The following is a 26,003-nucleotide window of genomic DNA, read 5'->3' on the forward strand; positions in this document are numbered from 1 at the left end:
TGCGGTAAAAATATCAGCTGCTGTCATTGTATCTGTCATCGCCACCAACTCCACGAACTCCTCGGTGACGGTCAATGTGTCATCAACTCCGCCGATGAAAATGGCCAGTTGTGCAACATCTGTAATGTCCGTGCTTTCATCAATTGCAACCGAAAACGCAATAAATGACTTTACTTTTTGCTTCAACTGGCTGTCCAAATCCACTGAAAGATCGGAAATCCTGTCTGCAACTGTATTTCTTGTCAGGCTGATATTTGCAAAAGCCTGCCGCTTTTCAGGGCACACAATCTCCGCTGCCTTCATCATGCATGTTTTTACAAATTCACCCTCACTAAATGGTTTTGAAGCCACTGCGATTTCATTAGCAATGAGGTAGCTAGCTTTCACTGCAGCGTCACTGATGTCTCGGCTGTGAGTAAACACAGACTGCTGTTTCTTCAGACCCGCCAACAGTTCATTCACCTTCTCTCATCTCCGCTGTCCTTGAAAGTTGTCATATTTGTCGGCATGAAGACTCACATAGTGGCGACGAAGGTTATATTCTTTCAGCACTGCAACATGCTCTGAACACACCAAACATACAGCTTTCCCATTCAATTCCGTGAATAAATAGGATGACCATTTTTCTTGGAACACTCTGCACTCTGCGTCCACTTTTCTCTTTTTTGACAGAGACATATTGGGGCAATGAGGGTGCCAAAGCACATAATGTTAAAAGTAGAAGCCGTAATAAATATCGCGGGCAAAACAAAGTAGCTCATTGGCTGCACGTGCTTGACCTACTTGCTCTGCCCCGGTATAAACAGTTTGCTTGCTTAACACAATTGCTATTTCGCCATCCAGTGGATGCAATTGGAACAGCAGTTTATTTTATTGAAAAATTGCAGCGCATTTTTATACTTTACACACAAAAAATAAAAAAAATAAAAAAATGTATTTATTTATTTATTTATTTATTTTTTTAAATCATCTCGCGGGCCGGATTAAACCCGTTTGCGGGCCTGATCCGGCCCGCGGGCCGTACGTTTGACACCCCTGACATAGACGTATCATGATTCTTACATGTTTCCAGGAGAGTTTGTCTTAAAATGATTGGGAAGGTGACCCTCAGCTAAATTAAATAAAACATTGAAATATTGACGAGGAATAAATACACAGTGAATAACTAATAACAATAAGGAGTAAAAATAACATGCTATATACAGGGAGCACCAGTACTGAGTCGATGTGCAGGGGTACATAGTTGAGGCTGGTGACTTGAAAAATTGAGGAGAATGGGAGACCCACGGTATAAGCGCGGAACGCACGGAGACAACAAAGCGTGTTTCAAAAATTGTCAAAGACTAATTATTTTCACCTAAAGCATGTAATAAACACATTTATAGTACAATATTATAGGGAATGGGAATGAGAGAGCTACTTACACAGTGTTGGGAAGGGATCACAGCAGGGTATGAGGCATGAGTTGAGGTGTTCAGAGGCTTGACTTCAATGCAGGACAAGGGTTGAGGTGTTCATAGGCTTCAGTGCAGGACAGGCTCATCATGGATGGATGGTGTTGGAGAAGAGATCAACTCTTCCACTGAGTGCAGGACAGGATTTGACTGGGAAGACAAAAAAACAATAACACAATACACTACACAGTTAGACAAAAGAGTTAAGAATGAGTTAGTCCATGCAAGGAGTAAAATCATTGATGTGTAATAATGTGATTGTGTTTGTGTGTGAAATTGACTCTTGCGAAATACTTCACCCCCCTTGGTATTTTTCCTATTTTGTTGCCTTACAACCTGGAATTAAAATGGATTTTAGGGGGGTTTGTATTATTTGATTTACACAACATGCCTACCACTTTGAAGATGCAAAATATTTTTTTTTTGTGAATCAAGCAAAAAATAAGACAAAAAAAACCCAGAAAACTTGAGCGTGCATAACTATTCACCCCCCCCAAAGTCAATACTTTGTAGAGCCACCTTTTGCAGCAATTACAGCTGCAAGTCTCTCGGGGCATGTCTCTATAAGCTTGGCACATCTAGCCACTGGGATTTTTGCCCATTCTTCAAGGCAAAACTGCTCCAGCTCCTTCAAGTTGGATGGGTTCCGCTGGTGTACAGCAATCTTTAAGTCATACCACAGATTCTCAATTGGATTGAGGTCTGGGCTTTGACTAGGCCATTCCAAGACATTTAAATGTTTCCCCTTTAACCACTCAAGTGTTGCTTTAGCAGTATGCTTAGGGTCATTGTCCTGCTGGAAGGTGAACCTTCCCTCAAGAAGTTCCCTGTATTTAGCGCCATCCATCATTCCTTCAATTCTGACCAGTTTCCCAGTCCCTGCCGATGAAAAACGTCCCCACAGTATGATGCTGCCACCACCATGCTTCACTGTGGGGATGGTGTTCTCGGGGTGATGAGAAGTGTTGGGTTTGCGCCAGACATAGTGTTTTCCTTGATGGCCAAAAAGCTCAATTTTTGTCTCATCTGACCAGAGTACCTTCTTCCATATGTTTGGGGAGTCTCCCACATGACTTTTAGCGAACAACAAATGTGTTTGCTTATTTTTTTCTTTAAGCAATGGCTTTTTTCTGGCCACTCTTCCGTAAAGCCCAGCTCTTTGGAGTGTACGGCTTAAAGTGGTCCTATGGCCAGATACTCCAATCTCCGCTGTGGAGCTTTGCAGCTCCTTCAGTGTTATCTTTGGTCTCTTTGTTGCCTCTGATTAATGCCCTCTTTGCCTGGTCCGTGAGTTTTGGTGGGCGGCCCTCTCTTGGCAGGTTTGTTGTGGTGCCATAATCTTTCAATTTTTTTTATAACCCAACCCTGATCTGTTCTTCTCATGGTGCCCCTTGCTTAGTGGTGTTGCAGACTCTGGGGCCTTTCAGAACAGGTTTATATATTCTGAGATCATGTGACCAGATCTTATTTAGGGGATTCATAGCAAAGGGGGTGAATACATATGCACGCACCCCTTTTCCATTATTTTTTTTATTTCAATTATTTGAAACAAGTTATTTTTTTCATTTCACCTCACCAATTTGGACTATTTTGTGTATTTCCATTACATGAAATCCAAATAAAAATCCATTTAAATTACAGGTTGTAATGCAACAAAATAGGAAAAACGCCAAGGGGGATGAATAATTTTGCAAGGCACTGTACATTACGAAATAGCCGTAGTTTGCATAACTGTGCATGATGTGTTTTAGAATATGCATAGCCGAGATAGTCTAGCTCATCATTGACGCTGTGCCTGGCGCGAGCTTCGCGAGTCTGCCACTTTCTCCGATCCTAACCTGTGGCTTTACCACCAGACTTGCCAATATTGTGGAAGACTGAGGAGTATTCAAGTGCTTCAAATAATTCGTTCTACATACCATTTAGACTAGGGCTAACTATACAAACGGTTGCATGTTTTGTGTCTGCTCTGCACGAGAAGATTTGGCTGATCTAACATCATACACTGCCACTGTGAAAAGGACACACCCTCATGGCATAGAATAGATGGCATTCAAAAACAACGCTCGACACCACACAGGTTAGGCCTATTTGAAAAAAGATGATGCTTGTACAGACGTTATTTTTGCAAAATAAAATGCAATGCAATGAGTGATTTTTAAAAATTTTATATCCATCATGCAACTTATATTAGGCATGCATAGGCCTATACAAATTGAGACAAGTTGAAGTTCTCAATAAATGATTCACATCAATATTTGAGGAAATTAAATGTTGGCTATATTATTGATTAGCCAATACACCCCTCACAATAAAACCCACATAAAAAACAACAACATGTTATTATCCCCCTAGCACTCGTTTGACCAGAAACCAGATTCCAACATTTTTGCTCCAACTAGGCAGACAATACCACACTGTAGATATGAAAACGCACACAACCCTTTTGCATTATGTCGAAAAACAAACATGCCCAATTGATCTTCTTACCTCTTTCTAGTATCTTGACGTTGAACTATAAATTGATTGAACCCAATCCAAATCAACGACAATGATCAGCTTCTTCTCTCAAAGCGTTATTGTTCAAATTTGTATAACCCGTACCTTCGCACTGTTCAGTTGCAGTCCACGAAGGGTTCTTGATCGAGTTGCGCTCTTAGAATGCAAAACGTAAAAATAGTTTGCCAATGTCTTTGTTGGAGAATCTCAATGTTTCTTTTGTTTTTACAGGTTCATAAACGTCTCTTGATGTCTGTCACTCTCTCTGCCTCACACACGACCACTGTTCATGTTCGTGAGCATCTAGCCATCTACCCACATCTTTGCGCGCGTCTCCCAGTTGGTGAATGGGGTACCCGACTGGTTACAAATATACACTGATTGTGTTTAGATGTAGGCTACAGTGTATTCTGTGTTACACCATCAATATTGGGAGACTGGAGAGAGAGATTTACATAAGGAAGCATTCGAAATGTACACAATTGTTACCTGGAGGAAAATGGGGGAGGGTCATGTTTTTTTCAATTTCAGTCAGGGGGAGGGCTTAGTATTTATTTATTTTTTTTTCCAGGGGAGGGTCATGTGATTTGTAATAGATAAAATGTCATATTGCTCAGGGTTTGAGAATTAGTTGCTTATTATAGTATCTAGATGTGTGCCCAATGATGTGTGCATCCTTGATTCTCTGCTGGGCGTGCAATATCAAGTGGGCCTAGTGTGGTCTCAATAAAATGATTCATAGCCTATATGAAGAGCATGCTCGGAGAAGCTCAGGGCAAAGTTAGAAAATGTACTTCCTGAGTTTTTGCGCTCTTGGGATGGTGTATATAAAACTAGGCTACACTGCATTACACATGGCAATGAATAGGCCTTCCCAATAATGAGCCCCAGCCTGCCCTGCTCTTGCTGATGGAACAACAAGCTCTCACAGCTTCACGTCAGACTTGGACGTTCATCCATGTTTCTCAAACTTCAAATTTGGAAGTTGTTCAAACGGGAAATTTCAAAGTGATTAAGGTTAAGCGTAGGCATTAACTCCAAATTTAAGGTTAGGGTTAAGTTTAGATATTAACTCCAAAATCTTAAGGTTAGGTATTAACCTCTGAATGGTTAAAGAAAGGGTTAAGGTTTGGGATAGGCTTTAAACAAAAATCTCAAAAACAACTTTCTATCGGGGGCTTATAACATGCAACCTTTGGCACCAGAGGCAGATGCTTACCTACTTGAAGGTAACAGCGCTCACTGTTGCCCCTAGTGTCCGGTTTCCATGTCATCTCCCGACATCCTCAGACATGTATGGATGTCGAATACTGACTTCTATCATGGGTGACCTGGCTGGATGTAAACCCTTTTGTGCACCAATGACTGTGCTGTGGCACTTCAGGAGGTGATTTGTCAAAACAATTATAAATCTGTGCACGCAGACTAGGCCTACTGATGTCCTGTTCAGTTTGAGAAGGAGAGCGTGAAGAAGAGGAGCAGGGCTGGCTGTAAGCTTTCTACTGCTCTAATTGATTTGAATAAAAACAATGTTTCGTTGCCCATAATGAAGCTATTTATCAGCGTTATTGACCTCACAATAAGCCATATTCAAGTAATTTACATAACTTACATTACTATGAAACGGCATCCACGGAAATGGACAGCGCATGGGTTCTGAAAGTAGGCAAATTCGATGAGGCCTAATTAATTTCAACAGTCTTTATTTTAATTTGACTTTAGGCTACTAAGTAGAGGGCTTTGTGTTGGAGCCTATTTCTTCCTATTCAAGAAATAAGAGGTAGGCCTACCTGTTTGACAGACAAAATTATAGTCTACTATCCATACATTTTGATTTTGTCAGCAAATCCCTTCAGTCACCATGCACTCCTTAAATATCTCAGTGTCAGTGAAGATCTTGGTGTAAGTTAAAACCAGGGCTCGAATTGAGGGGGTATGTGAAGGTAATTTGGCTTTTGTTAAAGAATATGGCTAAAGGCATACCCATTTTAGTTTAAGACTTAAAAAAAATAAAACATACTTAGAAATAAATGATAATGAAACGAAAAATGCTTTATTAGGCTTTATACAACGTGTGGGTCTAATCCTGAATGCTGATTGGTTAAAACCGCAACAGCGGAGAGTCGGGACGAAATAAATGATAATGAGCAATTATTAGGAAATGGAAGACATACAAGACCACTGATAATCTCCCTCGATCTGGGGCTCCATGCAAGATCTCACCCCGTGGGATCAAAATGATCACAAGAACGGCGAGCAAAAATCCCAGAACCACACGGGTGGACCTAGTGAATGACCTGCAGAGAGCTGGGACCAAAGTAACAAAGCCTACCATCAGTAACACACTACGCCGCCAGGGACTCAAATCCTGCAGTGCCAGACGTGTCCCCCTGCTTAAGCCAGTACTAGTCCAGGCCCATCTGAAGTTTGCTAGAGTGCATTTGGATGATCCAGAAGAGGATTGGGAGAATGTCATATGGTCAGATGAAACCAAAATATAACTTTTTGGTAAAAACTCAACTCGTCGTGTTTGGAGGACAAAGAATGCTGAGTTGCATCCAAAGAACACCATACCTACTGTGAAGCATGGGGGTGGAAACATCATGCTTTGGGGCTGTTTTTCTGCAAAGGGACCAGGACGACTGATCCGTGTAAAGGAAATAATCAATGGGGCCATGTATCGTGATATTTTGAGTGAAAACCTCCTTCCATCAGCAAGGGCATTGAAGATGAAACGTGGCTGGGTCTTTCAGCATGACAATGATCCCAAACACACCGCCCGGGCAACGAAGGAGTGGCTTCGTAAGAAGCATTTCAAGGTCCTGGAGTGGCCTAGCCAGTCTCCAGATCTAACCCAATATAAAATCTTTGGAGGGAGTTGAAAGTCTGTGTTGCCCAGCGACAGCCCCAAAACATCACTGCTCTGGAGGAGATCTGCATGGAGGAATGGGCCAAAATACCAGCAACAGTGTGTGAAAACCTTGTGAAGACTTACAGAAAACGTTTGACCTGTGTCATTGCCAACAAAGGGTATATAACAAAGTATTGAGAAACTTTTGTTATTGACCAAATACTTATTTTCCACCATAATTTGCAAATAGATTCATAAAAAATCCTACAATGTGATTTTCTTGATTTTTTTTCCTCATTTTGTCTGTCATAGTTGACGTGTACCTATGATGAAAATTACAGGCCTCTCTCATCTTTTTAAGTGGGAGAACTTGCACAATTGGTGGCTGACTAAATACTTTTTCCCCCCACTGTATTCCCATGCCACAGTCAACCCACATCTACTCTGTAACAACAATATCATTGAAACAAATGAATACATTTGAAAATGATATAGTTTCCCAAATGATAAAAAGTTACAAGTGCATATAGGCCTACCTGATGATATGTGGCTGCTGTGTTTGCTTTTTCTTGAATTCATTGATGATCAGATACTTAAGTTGGAACTGGTTCTGTTGCGCTACATTCTTACAGTTGATACACAACTTTAGCACTGTTTCAAACTTAAGACTATCCTCTTTTTTAACAATAGCCTGTATAGAAATCAAAACGTCTCCGTTGCTGCAGCATGCACTCATTCGTTGTCATACTCGGTTGTGGTATTAAAAAAAGTCTCTGCTTGTCTCCAGTCATGTAAAATGAATTGTATGAAATGTGTTTATGAAAAGCAATTTTTTCTTTGTTCTCTGCTACCCAATTTATGTTTGAATTATTATTTTGGGTATGGGGAGGGTCACTTGTATTTTTTCAAGCGTTCAGGGAGGGTCAGGTAAAAATATATTTTACTGAAGGGAGGGCCATCCATTTTAATTTCAGAGTGGTCTGATCTTCTTAGGTATCTCTCATTATAAACAACGTACAGTCCCTTATACAGAACATTTGTATTACATCCGGTTATGCAAACCTAGAGCGTAATCGGTGTTAACATGCTTGAAGGGAGTGTGATCAAGACAAAACACATCCTTTCCACTATTATCACACTGATTTAGGTCAAGTTATGGCATGGCACTAAGAGATGATATCTACCTTAGTCAACAATAAGAACGAGACAAGAAAGTAGGGACAGACAATTAAAGTAGTTATACTCCTTTCTTTCCTATGAGTTACACATAATTAACACTAAATCATTTCTGGAGATGCATCACAAAGCACATTGCATCTCTACATTCCTTATAGATGCAACAGAAATAAGCATGAAGTCTCCCACAAAATAATTTTTTTAAACATGTTTTTATTAAACATAGGAGAGATGGGAGGCGTGAGTGGATATGAGGGTTATATAGACTTAGAAAAGAGAAAGGCCATCCATCTTAGAACTTACTATCTCAGGTAAATATTATAAATATACTTACTGTAAGATAGAAAAACAGATAGGATTAAAAATATTTCAAACACAACATTGGAATCAGTGCACAGAATGGATTGGTCTAGATTCACATGTTATACATACTGTAGCAGCCATTGGGCATAACTACAGTAAACACAATGCATTTTGTGATTTTAGAAGGTATAGTAAAGGAACAGAAGAACACAAGAACCATGGTCTTGTGTTAAAGTGCAATATGCCTTTCCTGCTACTCCCTACCTAGTGTCTATCTATCTATCTATCTATCTATCTATCTATCTATCTATCTATCTATCTATCTATCTATCTATCTATCTATCTATCTATCTATCTATCTATCTATCTATCTATCTATCTATCTATCTATCTATCTATCTATCTATCTATCTATCTATCTATCTATCTATCTATCTATCTATCTATCTATCTATCTATCTATCTATCTATCTATCTATCTATCTATCTATCTATCTATCTATCTATCTAATATCATTCTGAGAGACTTCATGGTGTGATGGTCAGAGAGGAAGGAGAAAGCAGGCCGCCAGCGGTCTTTAGGAACTGGATGAGGCGAGGTCACTGGAAAGGAAGTGGCATCACGGACTTTCCAGCTGCAGAGGGAACAATGAGAGTTAACATATATATATATATACACAAACGTATGTGGACACCCCTTCAAATTTGTGGATTCGGCTATTTCAGCCACACCCATTTCTGACAGGTGTATAAAATCGAGCACACAGCCATGCAATCTCCATAGACAAACTTTTTAGTAGATAGGCCTTACTGAAGAGCTCAGTGACTTTCAACGTTGCACCGTCATAGGATGCCACTGTCACGGTTTCGGCCGAGGCTGCCTCTCTCCCTTGTTCGGGCAGGCTTCGGCGTTCGTTGTCTCCGGAATACTAGCTGCCACCGTTGTATGTTTCATGTTCGTTTGCTTTTGTCTGTTTGTTGTCACACCTGTTCTTGTTTAAGCCTAATTAGTGTTCTATAAGTTTCTCGTTGTGTTTGTCTAGTGTTGTGTGTTATTGATTTTTTTCAGTCGTGTATAGGGCGTGTTTCCTGTATTTCGCTCGGTTGAGCTTCCCTCCACTGTTGGAGTATTTACGCACCTGTTTGTGCGCTTTTGTTTTGTTCGCCTTCGTGCGTATTTCGCCTTCGGGCAAGAGTGGACCTATTGCCGTGTTTGGCGATCACTAAAGTCTGTTGGATTATCCGTCTGTGTCCTGCGTTTGATTCCACCACTGCACCCACCTACAGCACGCGTTGACAGAATAACACACCTTTTAAATGGAATCAGCAGGAGCCGCAGCAGCCCAGGCGACACTGGAGGACAGGGTCCGGGAACAAGGTGACCAGATCCTGCAGATGGGGACCGCACTGCAGGAGGTGATCACCACCATCCGAGGCTGGGGGATGCCTCCACCGCCACCCGCCCTGCCAGCACCATCGGCCAGTCAGCCTATTCCCGCACCGGAACCCCGAGGAGTCCGACTCTCGCTCCCGAGGGCTTACGATGGAACCGCGGCCGGGTGCCAGGGTTTCCTTCTCCAGGTGGAGCTGTACCTGGCCACCGTGCACCCGGCGCCCTCGGGACATGAGAGCGTGTCCGCTCTGATCTCCTGCCTGTCCGGGAAGGCGTTGGAATGGGCCAACGCGGAGTGGAGGAGGATCGACGCGGACACCATAACCTACGAGGAGTTCTCCCGCCGCTTCAGGGCGGTGTTTGACCATCCCCCGGAGGGGAAAGCGGCGGGGGAGCGTCTGGTCTTCCTCCGGCAGGGGAGGAGGAGTGCTCAGGAGTTCGCCCTCGAATTCCGTACTCTAGCGGCAGATGCAGGGTGGAATGATCGGGCTCTCGTCGATCACTACAGATGTAGTCTACGAGAGGACGTCCGTCGGGAGCTGGCCTGTAGGGACACCAGCCTCACGTTCGACCAGTTGGTCGACATGTCCATCAGGCTGGATAACCTGCTAGCTACCCGCGGACGTCCCGAGGGTGGTCCGTCCATTTCACCCTCCAGCGCCTCCGAGCCGTGCCCCATGGAGCTCGGGGGCGCTGGCGCTAGAGAGAGGAGGGGTCGGCTTACTAGGGGGTCCATCCCCTGCACCAACTGTGGTCGGGGAGGACACACCGCGGCTAGGTGCTGGGGATGGCCTCCTAGGGGAGAGGACGACAGGTCCCGCACTGGGGATTCCTTCCAGGTGAGTAGGCGCCCCACTCACCCAGAGCTCTCTGTTGCACATTTCTGTATACCTGTGCGTTTTCCACAGGTAGCACCTCATTCCCAGCATAAGGCGCTGGTAGATTCAGGCGCGGCTGGGAATTTTATTGATAAGAAGTTTTGTTTAGCTTTAGGGATTCCCCTTCTTCCTGTTGATGTCCCTTTCCCCGTTCATGCCCTAGATAGTCGTCCGTTGGGTGCGGGCTTGATCAGGGAGGTCACTGCGCCACTTAGGATGTGTGCGCAGGGGGGTCATCAGGAGATGATTCAGCTATTTCTGATTGACTCTCCTGCGTATCCGGTGGTGCTGGGCATGCCCTGGTTGAGTACCCATAACCCATCTATTTCGTGGCAGGAGAGGGCTCTGATGGAGTGGTCTGCCCAGTGTGTGGGTAGATGTTTAGGCGTTTCCGTAGGGGCTACCTCGGTGGAGAGTCCAAACCAGGTGCCCGCATTGCACGTTCCCCCTGAGTATGGGGATTTGGCTATTGCGTTTAGTAAGTCGAGGGCGACGCGGTTGCCGCCCCATAGGCAGGGAGATTGTGCGATAGACCTCCAGGCAGGAGCTGCGCTCCCACGGAGCCATGTGTATCCTCTGTCTCAAGAGGAGAAAAAAGCTATGGAGACCTACATAGACGAATCTCTGAGACAAGGATACATACGGCCTTCCACTTCCCCTGCGTCCTCAAGTTTCTTTTTTGTGAAGAAGAAGGATGTTGGTTTGCGCCCGTGCATCGATTACCGTGGTCTCAATCAGATTACGGTGAAGTACAGTTATCCACTCCCGCTGATTGCGACCATGACTGAGTCATTGCATGGGGCGCGCTTCTTCACTAAATTAGATCTCAGGAGCGCGTACAACTTGGTGCGCATCAGGGAGGGCGATGAATGGAAGACAGCCTTTAGTACCACCTCGGGCCATTACGAGTATCTGGTCATGCCATACGGGTTGATGAACGCTCCGTCAGTTTTCCAATCATTCGTGGATGAGATCTTCAGGGACATGCAGGGGCAGGGGGTGGTTGTGTACATAGATGACATTCTCGTGTACTCGCCTACCCGTGTCGAGCATGTGGCCCTGGTGCGCCGAGTGTTGCGGAGGCTGGTGGAGCACGACCTGTATGTTAAGGCAGAGAAGTGTCTGTTTTTCCAGGAGTCGGTCTCCTTTTTGGGGTATCAGTTGTCTGCGTCAGGGGTGAAGATGGAGGTAGACCGGGTGTCGGCCGTGCGTAATTGGCAAACACCAACCACTGTGAAGGAGGTGCAGCAGTTTTTGGGGTTTGCAAATTACTACAGGAGGTTTATCCGGGGTTTTGGACAGGTGGCAGCTCCCATCACGTCTCTTTTGAAGGGGGGTCCGGTGCGTCTGCAGTGGTCGGCCGAGGCGGACAGGGCGTTTGGGAGGCTGAAGGACCTGTTTACCTCGGCCCCGGTGCTGGCGCATCCGGATCCCTCTTTGCCGTTCCAGGTAGAGGTGGACGCGTCAGAGGCCGGTCTAGGAGCCGTGCTTTCACAACGGTCTGGCGCGCCACCTAAACTCCGCCCCTGTGCTTTTTATTCTAAGAAGCTCAGTCCGGCGGAGCGGAACTATGACGTAGGGGACAGGGAGCTGTTAGCCGTGGTACAGGCCCTAAAGGTGTGGAGGCACTGGCTTGAGGGGGCTCAACACCCTTTCCTCATTTTGACGGACCACCGTAACCTGGAGTACATCCGGGCAGCGAGGAGGCTGAACCCTCGCCAGGCAAGATGGAATATGTTCTTGACCAGGTTTACATTTAAGATCACGTACATCCCTGGGTCACAGAACGGTAAGGCAGATGCGCTGTCTCGGCGGTATGACACGGAGGAGAGGTCCGTGGAGCCCACTCCCATACTGCCGGAGTCGTGTCTGGTGGCACCGGTAGTGTGGGAGGTCGATGCTGAGCTCGAGCGGGCGTTACGCACCGACCCTAGTCCACCGCAATGCCCTGAGGGTCGGAAGTACGTTCCGCTCGAGGTTCGGGATCGATTGATCTATTGGGCTCACACGTCACCCTCCTCTGGACATCCTGGTATCGGCCGGACAGTGCACTGTCTTAGTGCCAAGTACTGGTGGCCCACGTTGGCGAAGGATGTGAGGGTTTATGTTTCCTCCTGCTCGGTGTGCGCCCAGTGTAAGGCGCCTAGACATCTGCCTAGGGGTAAGTTACTACCCCTGCCCGTTCCACAACGACCATGGTCTCACCTCTCGGTGGATTTCATTACTGACCTTCCTCCTTCACAGGGGAACACCACTATACTGGTCGTTGTGGACCGGTTTTCTAAGGCCTGTCGTTTGCTCCCCATGCCGGGCCTTCCTACTGCCCTGCAAACCGCCGAAGCACTATTCACCCATGTGTTCCGGCACTACGGGGTACCCGAGGATATTGTGTCTGATCGGGGTCCCCAATTTACCTCCAGGGTCTGGAGAGCCTTTATGGAGCGGTTGGGGGTCTCGGTGAGCCTCACCTCGGGTTACCACCCGGAGAGTAATGGGCAGGTGGAACGCGTGAACCAGGATGTGGGTAGGTTTCTTAGAACATACTGCCAGGACCGGCCGGAGGAGTGGGCAAGGTACGTTCCCTGGGCCGAGATGGCCCAGAATTCCCTACGCCATTCCTCCACTAACCTAACCCCTTTTCAATGTGTGCTAGGTTACCAGCCGGTTCTGGCACCTTGGCAGCAGAGCCAGATCGAGGCTCCTGCGGTGGATGAGTGGGCGCGGCGCTCGGAGGAGACATGGAACGCTGCACACGTCCACCTGCAGCGGGCCCTCCGACGTCATAAGGCGAGCGCCGATCTCCACCGCAGTGAGGGACCGGTGTACGCACCTGGTGATCGAGTCTGGCTCTCTACCAGAAACCTGCCCCTCCGCCTGCCCTGTCGGAAACTGGGTCGGCGGTTTGTAGGGCCATTTAAAGTCCTGGGAAGGTTGAACGAGGTGTGTTACAAATTACAACTGCCTGTTGAATATAAAAGTATTAACCCCTCGTTCCATGTGTCCCTTCTCAGGCCGGTGGTAGCTGGCCCACTCCAAGAAAGTGAGATCAGGGAGACTCCTCCGCCCCCATTGGACATCGAGGGGGCACCGGCGTACACTGTGAGGTCCATCTTGGATTCGAGACGTCGGATGGGGGGTCTCCAGTATCTAGTGGAGTGGGAGGGGTACGGTCCGGAGGAGCGGTGCTGGGTGCCGAGGAGAGACATCTTGGACCCGTCTCTCCTGACGGAATTCCATCGTGGGCACCCGACGCACCCTGCTCCGCGTCCTCCGGGTCGTCCCCGAGGCCGGAGTCGGCGCACGTCTGGAGCCGCGCGTCAAGGGGGGGGTACTGTCACGGTTTCGGCCGAGGCTGCCTCTCTCCCTTGTTCGGGCAGGCTTCGGCGTTCGTTGTCTCCGGAATACTAGCTGCCACCGTTGTATGTTTCATGTTCGTTTGCTTTTGTCTGTTTGTTGTCACACCTGTTCTTGTTTAAGCCTAATTAGTGTTCTATAAGTTTCTCGTTGTGTTTGTCTAGTGTTGTGTGTTATTGATTTTTGTCAGTCGTGTATAGGGCGTGTTTCCTGTATTTCGCTCGGTTGAGCTTCCCTCCACTGTTGGAGTATTTACGCACCTGTTTGTGCGCTTTTGTTTTGTTCGCCTTCGTGCGTATTTCGCCTTCGGGCAAGAGTGGACCTATTGCCGTGTTTGGCGATCACTAAAGTCTGTTGGATTATCCGTCTGTGTCCTGCGTTTGATTCCACCACTGCACCCACCTACAGCACGCGTTGACAGCCACCCTTCCAACAAGTCAGTTTGTCAAATTTCTGCCCTGCTAGAGCTTCCCCGGTCAACTGTAAATGCTGTTATTGTGAAGTGGAAACCTCTAGGAGCAAGACCGGCTCAGCCGCAAAGTGGTAGGCCACACAAGCTCACAGAACAGGACCGGCGAGTGCTGAAGCGCGTAGCGTGTAAAAATTGTCTGTCCTCGATTGCAACACTCACTATTGAGTTCCAATCTGCCTCTGGAAGCAACGTCAGCACAAGAACTGTTCGTCAGGAGCTTCATGAAATGGGTTTCTGTGGCAGAGCAGCCGCACACAAGCCTAAGATCACCATGCGTAATGCCAAGCGTCGGCTGGAGTGGTGTAAAGCACGCCGCCATTGTAAACGCATTCTCTGGAGTGATGAATTACGCTTCACCATCTGGTAGTCTGACGATCTAATCTGGGTTTGCGGATGCCAGGAGAACGCTACCTGCCCGAATGCATAGTGCCAACTGTAAAGTTTAGTGGAGGAGGAATAATGGTCTGGGGCTGTTTTTAATGGTTCTGGCTAGGCCCCTTAGTTCCAGTGAAGGGAAATCTTAACGCTACAGCATACAATGATATTCAAGACAATTCTGTGCTTCCAACTTTGTGGCAACAGTTTCCTGTTTCAGCATGACAATGCCCCCGTGCACAAAGCGAAGTCCATACAGAAATGGTTTGTCGAGATCGGTGTGGAAGAACTTGACTGTCCTGCACAGAGCCCTGACCTCTACCCCATCAAACACCTTTGGGATCAATTTGAACGCTGACTACAAGCCAGGCCTAATCGCCTAACATCAGTGCCTGACCTCACTAATGCTCTTGTGGCTGAATGAAAGTAAGTCCCTGCAGCAATGTTCCAACATCTAGTGGAAAGCCTTCCCAGAAGAGTGGAGGCTCTTATAGCAGCAAAAGGGGGACCAACTCTATATTAATGCCCATGATTTTGGAATGAGATGTTCGACGAGCAGGTGTCCACATACTTTTGGTCAAGTAGTGTAAGTCAATGGAAGGTGAGCTGTGTATTAGCCATGTATTGCATGGTGTGGTTTGATAGAACACAGGCAATCCAGGTAGTTTCTCTTCATCTCACCTGCATCTTGCTGTAGATCCAGGGCAGTAGGCTGGACACCTTGGTGTAGACCCCTGGCCTGTTACTCTGCCCACAGCCACTGCCCCAGCTGGTCACTCCCACCAGCTGCCAAAGGTTGTCACTGGCCTGGCACACCAGAGGACCACCACTGTCTCCCTGTGAGAGGAGAGAATGGATGAGTGAACAGTTGAAGTGGTGTTGAAATCACCTGCTACAATATACTGTATGTTTTCAAGTTGTGGATAGCAGATGAGGTAGAAGGGAATTTTCTCAGCCCAAAGGCATCTAAGATGAGGACAAGAGTTGGTGAGTAGCAGGAGAGGACAGTTAGACTCTGGGAAGAAATCAGAATGTTGCTGTCATGGAACATCTGGTGTCCATATGGAGGACAGTTTGCCAAACTCTGCATCTATGGCTCTGTAAAAAAAGAGCATATTTTCAAAGTCTTTTGTATGTTAAATAGAATAGGGAGAGAGAGAGGTGAAAGGTAGGAGAAAGAGTGCTGAGAGTAGTGGGCCGAAATCGAAACCATGCTGACAGCGGTACATTGTACATGTGCTCCAGAAGCAGCGGCTTAGACCTCTAGAGCACCCCAGGGGCCTCATTTATAACCGTTGCGTAAATGTCACACTCAAAATATTGAGAATTATAAACTTGGTGTGTGAACAAGCATTACTCAGCCTGGAAAACACCCTCCATTCACCTTTTATGGTGATAATAATGCCTTTTATTTTCTGTAAAATTTGGAACTATTGGAATTAGGCCACAGCAGTTTCTAAAAGAAAGAGCAATTGCAAATTTGATTCAATGTTTTTGGAGGAGTTGGCAGAGTCTTTTAATCTTTTGCAATAACTTATGCTGTATTTGGCAAAGGACTGTGACAGTTTCTGAAATAAAAAACAATGGGAAATTGTTGTGGACCTGCCAGCAGAACATTTGAATTCAACAATGGTTTGCATTGACTTTTCCCCCCAACCTAAATATGCTGGACTGTGAATTCTGAAACATTGTCTAGCCTAATAAAATAAAAATAAAATTACAGTAAGCTACTCACAGTAGTTGCATACATAATGCAATGTAAAATATAAACTGTCTGTTCACCTGTTAAATTAAACTGTATGTTATAAACCGTGCTGCCTATGGGATCGCATAGGCTTCAGCAAAACTTGAAATACATAGCCTATCTATTTACTAGGCCCAATTAAATGAGAGATGCGCATGGTCTTTTTTCATATGGCTACTTCGGGAATGCATCACGGCCAGAAAAGGTGAGGAATTTCTTCTGCAATTGTTATAAAAAATAAAATAAATAGGAAATAGATGTGTGTCTAATCATTTTAGATTCCAAAAACAAAACACATAGATTTTCGCTCTTCTCACTAATGGCAAATGGCTGCATCTTGTTTCCTTTTCCCCCCCTTGTTTTATAAGCGTGTCATCATATCCCCCATTTGCAACAAATACTTACTTGCCTGCTTGCAATACAATACTTCAACCACTAGAACATTTGTGTAGGCATTGGTCTGATGTTTGCGCGGAGGCAAGCATATCCTCACGCCGAGTTCAGTGCGGCAGTTTTACCGCACGCATGTTTTGGGATATATTTTGTACGTACGCAATGTTTATAAAATGAGTCCCCAGACCTGTAAATAGAAGAATTACACAACAGTATGTGGACATGTACCTGACAGGAGTCCCTGCCCCCGTTGAGCTCTCCGGCACACAGCATGTTGTTGGACACACTGCCGGAGTATACTTTGGAGCTGTTACAGACACGCACATCAATGATGTCAACGGTCACCTCCATCAGGTCTTTGGAGGGTTTCGCTGTGAAGGGACACATACAGTACACAGTCTTTCTCCAAACATACACACACACACACTTCAGCTAGCGACACTATAGCTAGTTGCTCTACGCAAACTGTTGCTCTACTGAATATAGCATGGTTTTCTGCAATGAGAATACATTAAAATAGGATGAATAATGTATGTGTAGCCTCCTTTCTCCACATCACTCTCTCTGTATCACAGAGACGGACAGGCCATAAGGCAATTCTGGAAAATGCCAGATGGGCTGGTTCATTTTTAACCCAGGGGGCCTGTACAAATTGTTGTTGTTTCTTATGCAAAATAATCATTATTTGGCTAATAACAGGGGACCTCCAGGGGGGAAAAAAGGGCTGGTGTGGGGGCCTCGAGGATAGAAATGGGCCGGTGTGTTAGAAATACCCAGTCCGAATTTTGGTCCCAGTCTGTCCCTGTTGTTTCACTCTAGATAAGCATTCTTTCCTTTAGTATAGTCCGTTTCTCCCTCCACTCCCTTGTCTCTCTTCCTACCTGCCCCCTCATCTGTTGTCCCGAATCCCGAGGTCCAGCATTTGGTTCCATGGGGGAATGTCTGGTCAAAGGCTGGCAAACAGGCAGGCTGAACTGCATCTGAATAAAAAAACACAGACAGGAAGTTAGATAAACAGAGTGGCATACTGACTTCAGACACAAGCACACACAGTTACAAAAATCAGACACACACACACGCAAATGAGATTACCATTCTGGACAGTGGATGCATCCCAGACATTTAGACTCAAAGGTCAAACATTTTTACAGTGGTGTCCCAACGTTGATGCTAGCGTTTCCCTAGCGTTTCTCTGATATTGAAGGAATAGAGCCAGACTCACTAGTGAATTCAACTGGTGAGGCCAGCTTCAGTATGGCAATGTCCTGGTCGTTGGTTACGTTGTTGTAGTTCTCATTCACGATGATCTTCTCTATGAGGTAGGGAGAAGGAAGCTTGTCTTGAGACACCACTCCTCCGTACACACGCCACCTACTGGCATCAAGAACCAGGGGGAAAGACCTTCAATGGGCAAGGAAAAAAAGACAATAAAATATATATAATTTACTTCTCAAACCAAGGCTGTAGCTTATGACACGGATGTTATTATTATTATTATTATTATTATTATTATTATTATTATTATTATTATTATTATTATGGTAATAAGGTGTTTAATTGAGTTATGGAGATTGGTTGTCAAGGTGAGGGTGTTGAGGTGATGGGTTGTCGTGCTGCTTGTTCTTGAGTAACGCTGAGCAAGTTGCTGCACAGATTCACTACTAGTCTGTGTTTTATATGGATATGTGTAAGTGAAAGGACTGACATTCTCCTTAGGCTAATGTCGCGTTCATGACATGTCGGAAACTCAGAAATACAGGCTTCAGAGTGGGACAAAATATATTTGAACGGTCCTCCAACTAGTAATTAAAAGTCAGAAACCCTGGCATCATCCGAGTACTCCGACTTGCTGAACTCTGACTAAGGAAATTACTTCGACAACAGCATTTCTGAAAGTTAAATGAAACTATAAACAGTAATTTATCAAAAACAATCTATTTATGTTTTTTACACTGTTCATGAGCATTATAGCTGTACTTTCTGTTTATGGTTGGAGTAGCTAGCTTGCCGTTAGTCAATTGGCATTCTCAACGAGTTCAAAACAAGTCGGATTTCACTCTGACTTGTCATGAACACAGCAGGGAGGGTAAGGTGGAGCTATTAGCAAGGATCTACATAGCATGTCTAGAATTAGAGCCAAGGGATCAGTTTTGAACTGAGCATTGTTGTCCTCTAGTCACTGACCTGGGGAAGCAGTGGGCAGCTGTCACCACAAAGTCAGGGGACACCAGGACCCCTCCACAGATGTGTGATCCACCAAAGTGTAGAGAGAGTTGCCAGGGCCATTGGCCCAGCTTGGCAACACTGCCCCCTATGATCTGGGAGGACAACTGCTGACGCCCACAATCTGGGAAAAGGGGAAAAAGTGATCAAATGTTTGTATCTAATTTAACTAGAAGTCATATTTCAAACAGAAGGTTGATATGGGCCTGCCTGGCTGAAATATGTGAAATATGAACAGATGAGAGCTCCTTACCAATACACTGCAGAGAGACTGTGTTCTGGTCAGGGCAGGACGAGCTACATAGCAACACAAGCACAACCATGTCAGGAACTCAGGATCTAACATTAAACCACACTGGGATATGTGCAGCATGGCTACAGTTGATTTGAAACAGCCTTCATGAGGCCTATAATGCAGCTATAATGATGACATAACATTACATCCCAACCAGTCATGACAGGTAATGACAGTGTATGACTTAACGCCATCATTCCCTCAACATGACTGGGACTAAAATGTGTAAATACATACGTGCTAAGGTTTGTAGAGCAGTTGAGCTCTCTTACCTGACATTGACCTGGCCCTGGATGGGTAAAGACGATCTGTTGTTCAGGGTTAGACCAATGGACTGCTGGGATTTCACTGCCTTGGTTGCAAAGGACCTGCATGGTCGACACACACAAACACATTTAGATTCTGTCTGCCAAAGCAATACTAGAATCAATTCCCCTCCCATGAAGCATTCCCAGAAAGTACATTTGCCACAGGCACACCAACCCCAGAGAGAGAGAGGAGTGCAGAGAATCAATCTGAGAGTAAATACTGAAGATGGCAGCAGTGAAATTAGATGTCACTGAGCAAATGTCTGTGAGTGAAAGTAGTTGCTTTGAGAGGTAGCCTATAAAATGGCTGTTGTGAAATAAGATGATGTCTTACTTTCTGAAGCCCAGTTGGGCACAGGTTTGGTTGGCGTAGCTCTGGTCCCATCCCTGGTAACACACTGGGAGGAAACGACCGTCCTGAGACGTTCTGACGTGTAGAGCACCATCCGCCCCAAACCTCACTGCAGAGAGAGGGAGAGGAGAGGATAGAATAATAAGATACGAAAAGGGTTATGTTTGTCTGCTTGTCATACGTCGAGTGTAAGTCTACCTGTCCCCCTGGCTTTAATTTCTCTACATCTACCTGCAAGTCTGGTATGTCTGTCTGTTGTGTGAGTGTGCTTACCACAGTTGGACTCGTCGGTGCCCAGTTGGCAGTCCCGCAGAGCGTCACATTGGACGGTGGAGTTGGAGCAGGTGTCATGCACGGGCACGCTCAACTGCTTCTCATCGTGCCCCTCATCCTCATCCTCATGGTGGTCGATGATGGCATCCGCTTTTGCTAACCTGGGACCGTAACACACTACCCAGAGAGAGAGAGAAAGACATTGGAAATTAAAGAGACCGAGAGACAGAGAGGCGGGGGAAGGGTTGGATGGGGTAGGTTGGGGTCACAGAGAATATGTAAGGGTGGGGAGAAGAGGAGAGACAGAGGTAGGAGAGGAAGACTGTCAATGTCTACACAAATACAGTAGGGGAGGGAAAGGGGGTACCTAGTCACTTGCGCAATTGAATTAATTCAACCGAAATGTGTCGTCCGTTATTTAACCCAACCCCTCTGAATCAGAGAGTTGCTTATGAATAAACAGGCATACATATACATGAGTAACAACATACAAATAAATATGACGACAACCCTGGCCTTACCTCCGAGCCAGATGGCAATGGCCAGGAGGAGCAACAGAACGATGCCCCCTGACCAGCCAAAGCACTTGGCACTATGGTGGCAGCATTTGTATTTCTTCTTCTTGTCAGGAAGAGCTGGAACAACACACGACATACACGTCAAACAGATATATCCTACTCAGGAGACCATATACAAACCATACACTGAGTGTACAAAACATTAGGAACTCATTCCTAATATTGAGTTGCATCCCCTTTTCCCTTCAAAACAGCCTAAATTCATTGGGGCATGGACTCTACAAGGTGTCGAAAGCATTCCACAGGGATGCTGGCCCATGTTGACTCCAATGCTTCGCATAGTTGTGTCAGGTTGGCTGGATGTCCTTTGGGTGGTGGACCATTCTTGAAACACACAGGAACTATTGAGCGTGAAAACCCCAGCAGGGTTGGAAGTTCTTTACACACTTAAGCCAGTGTGCCTGGCACCTAGTACCATACCCCGTTCAAAGGCACTTCAATCTTTTGTCTTGCCCATTCACCCACTGAATGGCACACATATATAATCCATGTCTCAAGGCTTAAAGATCCTTCTTTAACCTGTCTCCTCCCCTTCATCTACACTGATTGAAGTGGATTTAACAAGTGACATCAATAAGGGATCATAGCTTTCACCTGGATTCACCTGGTCAGTCTATGTCACGGAAAGAGCAGGTGTTCTTAATGTTCTGTACACTCAGTGTATAGCCACTACATAATGCAGACACATAATGAGGGAGTTAAAATCCCACTTCTCAAGGATGTTTTTGTATTGCTACCACTTCTGTTTCAAGTTGTATTATTTTACACTACTTTCACTGGTGGTTTGTAGTCCCCTGAAAGCAAATAACGAACGGAGGGAACTGGACTGGGACAGAACTGGGATAGTCAGGCAGTAGATAGAGAGTACTACTCACATATACTGGGCTGGCATTTGTGCTCCGCAGCCACTGGTGGGGGGTGCTGGGGGATGTAGTATAGCTGGTTGGGAGGAGTGTGCCTTGGACCCGCTCCATAGACTACCTCTTCATAGGACTGGAGGGGCGGGAGTGTGTGCACCTCAACAGAGTAGTATGGAGGAGGGAGCTCGTTCTGCAGGGGAGAACACAGAGAAAAAGACAAAAGGTTAAGAAGTCAGTCATTAAAAATATATTCGGATCCAACACCCATGCGGGAACTTAAAGGCCCAGTGTTTTGTATCATATTGTACAAAAGTTGAAAAAGTGTGAAAAAATGTGATCCGTTTTATTTCCTGATAGTAGCTGGTTGATAATACAATCTACACAGGACCTTCAAAATGACATCACCAGGCGGTATAGGTTTTTAAAGGCCCAGTGCAGTCACAAACGTGATTTTCCTGTGTTATATTTTATAATACTTTGAAATTGTGAAAAAGATGATAATGCCCTTATAATGTAAGAGCTGTTGGAAAAGACAGTCTGAAATGTCATTGTTTTGGTGGGATGGAGTTTTGGCCTGCCTGGTGACATCACCAGTTGGTAAATTAGGTAATACACCAATAAGAAAGAGAGTTCCAAACCTCTCTGCCAATAACAGCTTTTCTTCAGTTTTCCCCTCCCCACCAGACACTCCCAGACAGTCCTAGGAAAAGTATTGCATGAGAAATTGCTCTTTGCTAAAAAGCAATGACAATTTTAATTGAATACAATCACAGTAAGGTACTTAATTGTTACCCAGAAATGATTTTATATTGAGATAAAAATGCTGCATTTTACTTTTTAATAGACCAATAACAGAGTTCTAAACCGTTCTGCCAAGAACAGCTAGTTTTCAGTTTTCCCCTCCCCACTCAGAACACTCCCAGAAAGTCTTAGCAAAATTATTTTTTGAGAAATAGTTTTTTTTCTAAAAAGCTATTTTTGTTTCTTTTACTATTTTAATGGAAAACTATTACAGTAAGCCACTAAATTGTTACCCAGAAATGATTTGATATGGAGATAAAAACCGGTTGCATTTGGCCTTTAATAATCCCAAGTAAACAACTTCCATGCAGGAACCCCGATTCTTCCATGAACTACAGTGTATGGGGTGCTCCCTAGAGTACACATGTTGATTGCGAACAGGGCTTACAGATGCTTGATGATTGGTGAAAATCGAGCATGTTTGAGATCCCAACACCTGAATAACTAACTCAAGCACAATGGAAGGTCCCATGTCTCTAGGCAACAACGTGCCGAGATTCCCAATGGGCCCCTTATTCATTTCCTCCTCTCTTTATCATGCTCTCATTTCTGCTTTACATTCATCTGCTCGCCATAGCGCTATCAAATATGTCAGATAATAGAGCTAATCAACGTCGCGGTGGATGGCATTCCAGTCATGTTTCCTTGTAGGGATGACATTGCTTTAAACTTCCCTAACTGGTTCTGATGTTGGGACTTTTGCTGATCTGCCCATGACAATGTTTATGTTGCAATGACCGACATGGAAAGAATCTGCTTCCTGATGGTACAACATGCATACACACACATACATTACCTCCACTTGGATTCCCACAACATATTAGTAGTGTGCTCTGCTCTACATCTAGAGGTGCTGAGGATTGGTGGAGATTTACACAACATTGCAAGATTTTCAGGGTGAGTTTTGATTTCAGAGGGGGCTAGGCTATAGTGATGATCACAAGGATCACAAAGACCATTAGATCCTATAGGTCTACAGCGGACGTAGATCATATTGATGTGTTTATCTGGTTGAGGATAAAGAGTGCTAACCAAAAATGTATTGTGTATACATTGGGGTTTCCATGGCAACTGGTCGACCCAATATTATTTGGACCGACAGGCACTACCCTTGTTGTTCCAAGAACTCAGTCTGTCAGTTCCAGGGCATCTCAGTCAATCCCAGTAACTCTCTCACCCTAGAGAATGGACCATTAGCACTATAATAAGACCTTCCTGAATCACAATAACCTTCACACAGGCACGTACTACCACGCTCCATAGGAAGCCAAGAGGCAGGCATGTACCATATGTGTCTTCTCTACATCTGAAAATCCAAACACCCACTGTATGGTTTATTAGCTCCTACACCTCCATTTAAAGCACCCAATGTATTTTATCAGGAAGTCCATGGAAGGTGCCATTTGACCTAAACTAATAGTATACATAGAAGGAGTTCCTTTCATGAACCTCTATCCTTAGTTCCCCTAAACTATGTGACTGTTTAACATACATCCGTGTGTTGTCATGGTCCTGTTTTGCCATACATGTATACAATATACCAATGCAGAACAATAGACAAAGATGGGATTTGCTGTTATCCGTCTTGGTGACATAGAGAAGACTCCTAGGCTCAGTCAGTAATAATACTAGCTTATAACCTAAACCTTTTCTTTGGTAAACAGCTCCAGTTTCATGACCATAGGCACCCAACTCCTACGCAAATGAAACAGAATACTGTACCAAGTGGATTTTCAGTTGGTAGAAGAGCCAGTTTGCCTGAATCGACATAGGTCAATAGACATTGTTCCCCCTTGGCTTTTTCCAGTAATTACTGTAAAATTATGAGGTTTAAGTTACATTTCAAAGGGAAGACTGTACTTATGAACAATGAAGTTGTTATATACTGTAATTTTGAACTTCAATTCTAAAGAGTATTTTAGAGCTCAATAGTAGATTTGTAGGTAACATGGAACCAGCCCACATTGATGGTTGATTCAGTAATCAGGACAGATAAATCCTCTCTGTTACAGATGGAAGTCCACAGTAGCGGCGTAGAGCGTATTGGGCTCATTTCCACCTCAAGTCTTATTTCACAATCTGCCCCCGTATTTTGGTTAGACAAACTGGGTGAAAAGACTAGTTTGAGACATAAAACCACTATCCATTTAGACTAAGAACCCCTACTTTCAACACAATATTTTCCACAAGGAGGATTCAACATAAATTCAACACACAATGCGAAGCAACACAGTACAGAGATCAGAGACCGAGACAATCGCAATGAGATCATACGGGGCTCCAGCTACACACCAGCCTGACCCTGTGCCTTAGACAGAGGGACAGTGAGAGTATGAGTACAGGATGGTCAGTGTGTGTGAGAAAGAAAATACTATTGTTCTGGTGACAGAAGTCAGCCCAGGGGAAACAGATAGAGAACCAGAGAAGCAGAGAAGCAGAGAACAAGGAGGAGAGGATAAAGGAAGAACTTACAGGGTCATGCTTTGCCATCGGACGCTGGGGGAGCAGTGAGAAGTGGAGGTGAGACCTTGTAGGAGGGGCTTTTCGCAACAGTCACAGAACAGTGATTAGAGCATGCTGATACCACATTTGACACTCCCCTCCTTCTTTCCTCTCACTGTCTATCCCTGACCCCCTCCACCCAGCCCACACAGGTGGGTTTGCCCCCCTCCATCCAACCCCTCCCTCTCTCATCTTCACAGAAATTGGTGTGTCCCAGTGCGCTACTTTCCCACCTGCCAGACCGGTTTCAAGGTAGCCAAGGAGAGACAAAGATTGATTCACACCGTGTGGCCTGCTCCATTTCCGGCTCAGGTGACACCAGCTGGGCAATCAGAGCCAGGGACCAAACTGTCGTCGTCTCAGACAGACACATTTTATTTATGTGGCAGATCTTTTTCTCAGGACCTCAGTTTGAAAAAGAAAGTCAGTAAAGTCACAACTAATGTGAGGTAGAGTTGTTCCAAATACATAGCAGTTGATCCAATCAAATATGTAGACATTATATTGAAATATTGAGTTGAAATAACTATCAAACTCAAATAAATGTACAAAACAAAATCTTGCTGCCCATACACATACTTCATAATCATGTAACACAGGGATGTTCATGAAATGAACACTGCTTAGGGAAACAAATAGAATGGCGCCTTTTCAATGCAGTTAATGAACTTTAGATATCTTACTCAATATGCCTTTCTGAGCCCACAGTACTTACGGAAAGTGCTTTGTCATAAAACAAGAGCTTCCTTAAGGGAATAATGTGTATATTTTGTGAGGTGTTTTTTCCAGTGTGTAAATTTCCAGAATGTGCTCAGACTGCATTCCTTCTACTAGAGAAAGCACAGGCATGCAGACGCACCCATGATCACGCACGTACACACATTTTAAAGTCAAATTATCTTAGATTCATCCTTGAAAG

At 45.0% G+C, this 26,003-nt stretch overlaps 1 protein-coding gene across 1 annotated transcript; it reads right to left on the reverse strand.

Annotated features, from left to right (window-relative positions):
• Positions 1 to 1,523: 1,523 nt before the first annotated feature.
• Positions 1,524 to 25,072, reverse strand: LOC311101503 (transmembrane protease serine 3-like; the record flags this gene model as incomplete). The annotated part of the gene is made up of 13 exons (XM_084142652.1): positions 1,524 to 1,604; positions 15,437 to 15,592; positions 17,121 to 17,263; positions 17,774 to 17,872; positions 18,115 to 18,293; positions 19,077 to 19,239; positions 19,369 to 19,412; positions 19,683 to 19,778; positions 20,053 to 20,179; positions 20,344 to 20,520; positions 20,865 to 20,978; positions 21,797 to 21,971; positions 25,055 to 25,072. 13 exons carry the CDS (start codon positions 25,070 to 25,072, stop codon positions 1,524 to 1,526), a joined length of 1,572 nt encoding a protein of 523 aa, XP_083998778.1.
• Positions 25,073 to 26,003: the final 931 nt, after the last annotated feature.

The sequence above is a fragment of the Coregonus lavaretus genome, assembly GCF_964263955.1.
Source record: "Coregonus lavaretus genome assembly, chromosome: 26".
Classification (NCBI taxonomy): Eukaryota; Metazoa; Chordata; class Actinopteri; order Salmoniformes; family Salmonidae; genus Coregonus; species Coregonus lavaretus.